Source organism: Austrofundulus limnaeus, unplaced genomic scaffold, assembly GCF_001266775.1.
Source record: "Austrofundulus limnaeus strain Quisiro unplaced genomic scaffold, Austrofundulus_limnaeus-1.0 Scaffold65, whole genome shotgun sequence".
In the NCBI taxonomy this organism is placed as follows: Eukaryota; Metazoa; Chordata; class Actinopteri; order Cyprinodontiformes; family Rivulidae; genus Austrofundulus; species Austrofundulus limnaeus.
In genome coordinates, this window is record NW_013952467.1 from 765,772 (window position 1) to 775,693 (window position 9,922).

The 9,922-nt window shown below is 37.6% G+C and overlaps 1 protein-coding gene across 1 annotated transcript in view; it reads right to left on the reverse strand.

Moving 5' to 3' along the window:
• Positions 1 to 8,456, reverse strand: part of LOC106518686 (cytochrome P450 2K1) — a gene marked incomplete in the record, with an annotated part of 19,277 nt that extends 10,821 nt beyond the window's left edge. The window contains 4 exon segments of the mRNA XM_014010061.1: positions 2,413 to 2,456; positions 7,718 to 7,848; positions 8,023 to 8,164; positions 8,281 to 8,456. Of these exon segments, the coding sequence (XP_013865515.1) occupies positions 2,413 to 2,456; positions 7,718 to 7,848; positions 8,023 to 8,164; positions 8,281 to 8,372 (409 nt within the window).
• Positions 8,457 to 9,922: the final 1,466 nt, after the last annotated feature.

A 9,922-nucleotide genomic window follows, 5' to 3' on the forward strand; every position in this document is an offset into this window, starting at 1 on the left:
GTGTGTGTGTGTGTGTGTGTGTGTGTGTGTGTGTGTGTGTGTGTGTGTCTTAACAAAAAATTGTGTGAAGCATGTTCAGTGGGGCATTGGAAGATTTTTTTGTTAAAATAGCTACTGACCCCAAATCCTTCTCCAAGAGGACCATAATAGATTTTGTCAACTGACTGAGATGGATCTTTGTGCATTCAGGCTTTGCTATATATCAAAAGCCACCCACCACCCCCCAAAAAAAGGAAGTACTCGCAAAATATTAAAATAAAAAAAATTCTGTGTGAACAAAAACAAAATGGTCAAGTTTAAAAGTTCAGCAAAGTACCTGTAGAAAAAGGTATGAAGGCATATCTCCTGATGAATTTACCCTCATTATCCAGGAAATGAGACGGGTTAAAACTGTGAGGGCTCTCCCATTCACTCTCATCATACAGGACAGATGTGAGAAGAGGAATGACTGTTGTTCCCTGTCGGAAAAAAAGCACCGTGAAAACAAAAGATTGTGTGTCAGATATCACAAAATTCTAATAAATGGATTATCTGAGTCTGACCTCTGTGATGTTGTAGCCTTGGAAGGTGAGATCTTTGCTCGTTGTGTGAGGAAGAGCCATGGGGGCGATGTTTGCAAGTCTCTGTATTTCGTGGATCACAGCATCAGTGTACGGCAGGTTCTTCCTGTCCTCCATCCCAATCTGATGGCTTCCAACCACCCTGCTCAGCTCCTCCTGAACACCATCTGGATGCACATTAAAATTTAAAAACAATCATTTGTAACTCTGTTAACTTTCAATTCTGACATTGAGGACCCACCCCACCCCACCTTGAATATGAGGAAACTTGGCCATGAATAGGAGACACCACTTTAGTGTAACTGCTGTGGTATCAGATCCAGCTCCAAACAAATTACACACGCTGTAGAGCAGGTTCTCGTCATGGTAGTGAGAGTTCATGACATCAAAAACCTAATAAAACACAAAAAACAGAGAATTACTTTTGAAGATTTACAACCTGGGATTGGGCTCGTTGAGGTTTACTTACTTTCAGATGTTTCTTACGGATCAAAAATGCATCCACAAAACATGTGCAGATCCCAGGCTGCAGAGTTTCCTTCAGGTCTGAGATTATCTTCTCCAGATCTGCCTTACTGTCTTCAGTCTTCTTCATCAAATCCCGCCAGGTTTTAAGGAAAGGGCCCAACCAAGGAAATAAGTTGTAAATCTAAAAAAGTCAAACTGCAAGATTTGAGTTAAGGTATGAAATTATAACATCCATGAGATCTTCATGATATTATTTTATCTCTATTATTACTATTATTAAATGATCAGCATAACAAAAACAATTCAGTAAATATATCACCTAACATTGGAAAAAGCAAATTCTGCCTATAGACCCATCATAAAAAAATAACTATTAAAAATAACTTCGAAAGAGACTTACCATAATGGAAATGGATCCTGTCAGATAAATAGTTTCACTTTCTCTGGCCACCATCTTTTGGAAAACAGGGTTTTTGTATTCAAATCTTTTACCAAACATCAGAGCTGATATCACATTTGAAGCAGCATAATTGATAGACTGGGTGTTGTTGAAGGGTTTACCTGATGCAAAATTTAAAATATTAAAACATAAATTGCTCAAGTGATCATTACTCGATTCTATGAAAATGACTTAATGTGGTGCTTAAAAATAGTTACCTTCAAATTGTTCAAATTCTTTAATCAAGTAGTCACATTCCTCAATAATTATCTCTTCACTCATCTTTTTGCTCATACCAAAATCTCTCAGAGTTTTCAGAGCAAAACGCCTCATTTCTTTCCATGAGTCTCCATTAGAAAAAATGATGCCTGAAAACAGAAAAAAAAATAGCTAAACAAAATTTATTTTGGCAATTTTTTACTTTATTTGCTGTCTCCTTCTTACCATGTCCCTGGTTGAAATCATAAAAAAGTGGCAATATTTCTCTGTTTCCAAACTCATCCGCCTGGTTTACCAGAGCTTCTTTGATGGTCCTGTAACCTGCCAGAACCACAATCTTCTTTGGGCCCAAGTGGACTTGGAAAACTGGTCCATATGTTTTGGACAGCTAAAAACAAAGTAGCTAAAAAGGTGAGACTTGCAGCTTAAAAGAAACATTCAATTTCAAAAGAGGAGAACTGTCTTTGAGTAGATTACTCACATCACAAAGACTTTGGTCGAGTCTCTTCAGATCCAACTGGAACAGGTTACCAAACAGAGGAAGGGGTCTGGGTCCTGGAGGTTCTGGTCGTTTTTGGGAACTGAAGCTGGAGTGAAGAATGTGGAGGAGCAGCAGAGCAACAAAGACCCCAAACAGGGAGACAGAAGTGGGGGACTGAAGAATATCCTCCAACATGTTTCTATCATCACCTGTGAGCTTCTGCTGAGTCCTCTGAGTCACAAACCTTTTGACCTGAAGCTTCATTCCAACCTTTTCACAGCTGAAAACCCTGATTCAAATGGAAAAAAAAACATGTCACAACCAGAACTTCCTGTTTAGTCCTGATTAAAATGTCATCTTTAAAAGCGCATCACATTTTTACAAATCCTTTTATGTTGGCTTGTTTTAGAATTACAATAAAAATAGGAATGAAAATGGAAAAAATGAAATGAAAAGTGCACCTGTCAGGGTCTGTGGGGTTTTGTTTGAATCTGCCTCCTCATTATGAGTTTGGGTCAGTTTACATCAAGGAGTTTAGAACAGCTGGAGTGCGCAGAAACAACGTGACCCTGTGATCGGCTGGTGAAGCTAACAGCTAACGCAAAATGCGCAAGAGTGCGGATTAACCATTACTGTACACGTTGACAACAGAGCAGAAAAAAGAACTGACGATGTAGAAATCATTAAAACTATTAWTAATAATATTAAYMCAATTAATATTAATATTTTACAGTTTATATAAKCTATCTAATGTTTTAAATAATGTCAGAAAAGCTGTTTGTGTTATGGATTTATTAACTGAAGAGAAGCAGGAAAACGTCTCATTTTACAACACAAGTCAGCAGATTTGATTTTATTTAGCTCAATGTGATCTGAGCAGAACATAATGTAACAGTTTAAAATTAAAATAATCTTTTAAAGTCGATGTAATCACTGTTATTTATTGAAGTGGTTAGCAGATGTTAGCTTGTGGAGCATTAATACAGAGTGTAGCACTGCTAAATCATGCTACAATTTAACATAAATGATTAAATATTACAGTTGATTTGTCCTCTGATTAATATTTAGACCTACAGAGTGTAAAATATTATAAATGTCTCTGATTAATATTTAGACCTACAGAGTGTAAAATATTATTATAAATGTAAGCATTTTTAGGTTCCTGTTAGAGGAACCTGACCTGTTGAGGAGCTAATAGAGACAAGTTTCATGCCATATCAGGTATACAGAGAACATTTTCTAAGTTACTGGTAATATTTATTATTATTAATTTTTTATGACACAGATCCAGCTCAGCTTGCTGTTTATCTATTAGTTTCTATGGTGGCTGTGAGATGTTGCCCTTTTTGGACACCATTTTTGCTCCTCCATGCTGTCACAGACGCTACCAGTGAACAGTATGGGCGGGGCTCGATCTAGTGATCTATATTCAAGTCTACAGTTTAGATCCTCTTTTATTTTGTAGAGCTTTACTTTGATTCACTTTTGTTGGTTTTCACTTCACTTCACCTGGTTTTAGTTTGCTGATTGTTTACACCTGAAATCTCGAGTTTCACTCTGATTATATCTGTTCCTGGTGGTAAAACTTCTCTTTCATTTCAATCTAGCTTTTTTGTTGATGTATTTTCTATTTTTGTTTTGTGTTGTTGTATTTTCTATTTTTGTTTTGTTTGAATATTCTCTACTTTTCAATTCCAATCAGAAGTTTTGAGGAGTCTAAAAAAATCTTCACCATTTGGAGGTTTAGATGGAAACAGAGTTTGTCGGACTGGTGATGAAGGAGGGCTGCACCTTTGAGGCCCTCTGAGCCTAAGTCACTGACCTCTTTCCCACCCCTGGTAATGTTTCTTTTATCTGCAAATAGCCCCGACCTGAAATTCCACATTTTCTAGTGGAACCTGACCTGGATCTATCATATGGTCATCCTGAACAGGAGACAAAATCAACCCAGGACCTATATTCCCCTTGCATTTAGCAGTACTTTAAAACTATAGACAAATAGATGGTAGAAGTGATGATGAAAGAAAGGAGGTTGTACAGCTTCATGTTTAACTAGCTCATTGATTTTATCCATCACAGCTGGATCGTAGAGGAAAGCAGGTTTGCTGTTTAATATGTCAGTTATGGTTTAGCTGCTGGATCTGAGCAGGACCTTCAGCTGATAGACCACTTAATAGGTAGTGCACACCTCACAATTTTCACCCAGTATATTGTGACTGTTTAGCTCATTCACACAGAGTGGGCAGGACTTGAAACTATACGGCAGCCAGTCTACAGAGGTTGGTCTCTTCCCAGCTTCAACTTCAAGGTTCACATCAGAGGTCTATCAATGTAAAGTATTTTTTGGTTTGATGCAATGGGACAAGGACAACAATGTAAGAAACATGCAGTATAGTCTGCCACATTATGGAAAATACCTACAGTATATGATTTGAGGAATCTATGACAAGACATTAAATGTAACTCAAATCATGCAGGCAACATGAAAAAAATGATTTTAAAGTGTGTCAGAATAAAGACAATATACACATATATCAATCAATCAAACTTTTTTAGCAGACTTTGCGTCCATATGTACATTTAAAACAATAAGACAATAACAAATATAAAAAGGATAAAAAAGAAATATATCCATAAAATCTATATAATAAAACATAATAATAAAAACATTTTGCAATTACTTAAAGATCAATTCATACACAAACATTTCAACCAGTGTGTTCGCAGGCTGGATAGATATCAATAACTACTCACAGCTGGGTCTGTGAGCAATGAAATTATATTGTTACGACATTCATCCAGTCGTTCTTTAAAGCTGAACCTCAACTGTCTTAAAAGTGCTTTGAATGTGGAAACACCCACCGCTACAAACATTTGATTAGTACTTCCCCCTCTGGGCATCCTGAGGAGAATTCTCATTGCATCATTATATGCAACCTGCAGCTTCTGCATGCTGCATTGCTTGTGAGATGCCCATAAGGGGGCAGTATATAGTGGTGTGCAGTAAGCTTTAAACAAAGCCACTTTCACTGGGACTGAACAAAAACTAAACTTTCGTGCAACTGTGTTTGCCTGCACATAACGCTTACAGCGTTGTCTGTATATATCATCATCATCGTTCAGTTGATCATTAATAAAATGACCAAGGTATTTCACCTTTTTAAAAACCTCAAGAACAGTGTTGGATAATTCAAACATAGGGAAATTTAGCAATTTATCCTGCTTGGTTCCGCATTTCAAATTAGCACTTTTAGCAGCATTGTACTTTATATCATATTCCACACCATATTCAGTACAAATATTAAGGAGCTGCTGTAAGCCAGCACTACCTGGACTAAAAACTACCAAGTCATCTGCATACATAAGGTGATTCACCAGTGTTTCACCCAGCATACATCCAGTGTTACATGCTCTCGGCTGTGTACAAAGATCATCAACATATACATTAAACAAAAGTGGAGACAATATCCCACCCTGTTTAACACCATTGCTAACATTAAATGGGGGAGAAATACTTTTTCCCCATTTAACCTGCATTTTCTGATGAGCATACCAGTAAGAAAGAACCCTCACATTATGTAGGAACTCCCTGTCTCTTTAATTTATCAAAAAGTTTTCTGTGGTTCACTCTGTCAAAAGCCTTTGAGGCATCAATAAAGCACATAAGAATAGATGAGTTTTTGTCTCTATATAAATTCACTATTTCTTTGAGTGCATATATGCACATATCAGTGCCATGCTTTGGTTTGAAGCCAAACCGGTTATCATGGGAAGTAATGAACAGACTTATTCTATCTAACAAAATTCTTTTTAACACTTTTGATAAAACACTGGCTAGCGCAATTGGTCAATAATTATCCGGCAATTCACTTTCCCAACCTTATCTTTAGTAACTGGGACAAGCAAAATACCCAACATTGAATCTGGGAGTGTGCCATGGATCACAAGACCTGAAAGACAGAGTGCTAAAAGAGGAGCTAGCCTTAAACTAGCATGTTTTAAATGTTCAGCAGTGATGTGATCCACCCCACAAGCTTTATTATCAGATAATTTATGAATGGCTTTACTTCATCTGCCAATATGATTACAGATTCATCATTAATGTTGCAATAATCCTCATATTCTTCATTTTGTATGCAGTTAAACAATACACTAAAATGCTGTCTCCATACTGCTGCTATGTTATCTGCCCCTGTAGCTCCTTCAGCAGTTGATGGCAGAGATGATTTACAATTATTAAAACTTTTCACCTCTTTCCAAAATTGTTTACCATTATTACACAACATTTTTGTAGCCAAAGAATCTGCTCTCATCATTTGCTCATTTTTAGTTATAAAATGAATGGCGTACTTGTATCTGGCATTCGCACATTTTTTTTGTTCAAACTCAGGTCCTTGCTTAGGTCTTCCAACAATATCCCAACATTTATAAGCTACACAAGCTTCCTCGTGGTACACAACAGCTACATGCTCTTTCCAGCCAACAACTGATCTCAGCACAGCTTTAGTCAGAGGTAGAATACCAGGGGGGGGGGGGGGGGGGGGGGGGGGGGGGGGGTGCTGTGCTATGGGACAAAAAATTAGAACCTGTGATTAAACCCATTAGGCTGGATGTAGACTGGTGTATTGGTATACAATATACACCAAATAACAATAGTGTTGTCATTCTTAATGTTTATACTCCCTGTGAATCTTGTGAGAATGAGGATGAATATCTTAGCAGACTGACTTTTATTAATGCATTCTCATGATAACAATACTTACAGTATATATGTTGTAGGTGATTTCAATGCTGAACTTTCAGACAGCAATTCACAGTTTGCTAATCACTTAATTAATTTCTGTGAAGTTAATAATTTTATTCTGTCAACCAAAGTGTTACTGCCTGCAGACAGCTACAAATAAGTGAGGCTTGGCATAGTACGTCATGGCTGGATTATTGCATCGGTACAGCTGATGGTCATGCAGCATTAGAAAACATGACATTAAATATGGGGTGGCTGTGTCAGACCATATACCTTTTGGTTTTACTGTAAATGTGGAACAATTGCCAACCACCACTGAGAAAGTCATTGCTAATAGTGGGTACCAATGTTAAACTGGTCAACATTTAATGAAGATGACTTCTTGCCATTTTATAATAATACAGATAAACATCTGAGCAATATTTATTTGCCTGTTATGTTGTGCAGGGATGTTAAGTGCAAGACTGTTGAGCATAACCGTAAACTTTGCAATATGTATGATGATATTGTGGCTGCTCTATATGAAAGTGGTAAACCGTATTACAAACAATATAAGAAATGTAACATCAGACCTGGCTGGAAAGAGCATGTAGCTCTATATATATTTTTTGACTTTATCAGGAATTATTTCATGTTAACAAATCACTCATTTGAACTTCTGTCAAATTTTGTGTTAATGAAGTTAGGCCCAAACTAAAAATACCACTTGAGGGATATGAACAAAATAAAATCAAGTATCAAGCTCTCTAAAAGTGGCGACGGACAGCACACAGCTGATGAGGTTTAGGAGCCAGAGTAAAACCTACAACTGGTTCCAGATCCAGTTCATCTTCTGAAACACCAGGTGGGGGAGTGAAACGAAAATGTTGCAAGAGGGAAGCGAAGAACAGGAAGAGCTCCATTTTGGCCAGACCCTCTCCAAGACACACCCTGGGACCTACAAAGATGGTACAACATGTGACACAGGTGTTATCTCATCTGACTGAGAATTATGGTTTGCATATGAGAGTCTTTGTTGTCCTAAAATAGAGGTGACAAAATTATTGTCAAATATATTTTGAACTAAAGTTAAAATTTTGTGATGGATGATGACTAAACCCCAGCAAAGTACCTGCAGCAAAGGGCATGAAGGCCCCTTTCCTGGTGAATTTCCCCTCATTATCCAGGAAATGAGACGGGTTAAATCTGTAAGGGCTCTCCCATTCACTCTCATCATGCAGGACGGAAGTGAGAAGAGGAAGAACTGTTGTTCCCTGGTATTAAAAAAAGAAAGAAAGAATTGACTTAGGTAACAACATTATGTTTTTCAGACATCAGAAACAGGCGAAGTCAATATTTTGTTAAAGTGCATCTTAAAGATGTAGATGACCTTCTGGATGAAGTAGCCTTGTAAGGTGATATCTTTACTTGGGAACTGAGGAACAGCAAGAGGGGCAATGTTTGTAAACCTCTGTGTCTCATGGATCACAGCATCAGTGTACGGCAAGTTCTTCCTGTCCTCCATCCCAACCTGACGGCTTCCAACCACCCTGCTCAGCTCCTCCTGAACACCATCTGATGAGCATTAGAATTAAATACAATTTGTGATTATGTTTAAGACTTATCTAACCTTTAAAACTGAGGCAAGGCAATGTTTTGCACCTTGAATTTGAGGAAACTTGGCCATGTAGAGGAGACTCCACATCAAAGTCATTGCTGTTGTTTCAGTTCCAGCTCCAATCAAATCCATCACACTGTGCACCAGATTGTCGTCATGATAGTGTGAATTCATGATCTCAGTATCCTTGAATGAAATAAAGTTAAGACACAGCAAACCTATTGGTCAACATTTGCAGCCATGCAGAGAATAATTGGAGTTGTGCCCCCCTCACCTCCAGATGTTTCTTGTGGATCAGAAATGCATCAACAAAGCATCTGCGCACCTCGAGGTTCAGAGTTTCCCTCAGCTCTGCTATGATCCTGCTCATGTTGGCCTTCATGTCTTTCACATTCTGCATAAAATCTCTCCAGTTTTTCATGAAAGGGCCCAGCCAAGGTATTATGTTGTAAATCTTCAGTTTCATAATACAAATCACTTTCCATTTCAAACACATAAAATCTTCAGTTGAAGTGTTGATTTTAGAGAAACAGGAAATTGCAGAGAGGAGACAGACCCAGTTGACAGAGTCTACTTGCCCAAGATTTTTAAAACAATATTCTGCAGGGGTGTCAAACTAAGGGCCTCAAGGGCTGCTATCCTACAAGTTTTTTTCTTGTTTTTCTGCTCCAACACATGATGCAGTGACTCAATTACCTCTTCAAATTCTGTAGAAGCATATTAATCATCTATTAATGCAAATCATGTGTGTTTGAGCAGGAACACAAGAGAACATGCTGGGTAGCGGCCCTTGAGGACCAGAGTTTGACTCTCGTGATGGTGACCTAAAATACTGTAACTAAGATAACACATTCACTCAAACACTAGTGGGGGTGAAACAAGTTAACCTTTATACTAACCTTAACATTATCAATTTGCATGATTTTAACCTTGTCAGGCTTCAGTTGAGATTAAAGCCCAGATACATGTCCAAGTTGTTTTAGAATTGATTTTGATTGTTGTTGGTTAAGGGATACTCAAACGCTGTTAATAATTACACTTTTCAGGAATTCCACCTCAGGAAACTTTTCAGATAAGCAACTTCTCTCATAAATTGCTCTCATAGACGCGTGTAAAGAAAACAGGGATTCTAACCAGAGAATCACTCCTTTTTATAGCATTTGAAATTGATTCTAAATATATTAATATTATCATAAACATTAATTGAACTTAGGTTCATATAGTTAAAACTTCTTGACTAAGTTGCTGGATAAGTTAGTCTGGATGAGGTCAGATGAGTGGTCTAGAGCAGTGGTTCCCAACCTTTTTATCTTCTAACCCACAAAATATCCATGGCAAAAACTTGTGACCCCAAATATTACTGGTCTGAGTACACAAACTTTGTTAATAACCTTAAAAACACAGGCTTTTTGAC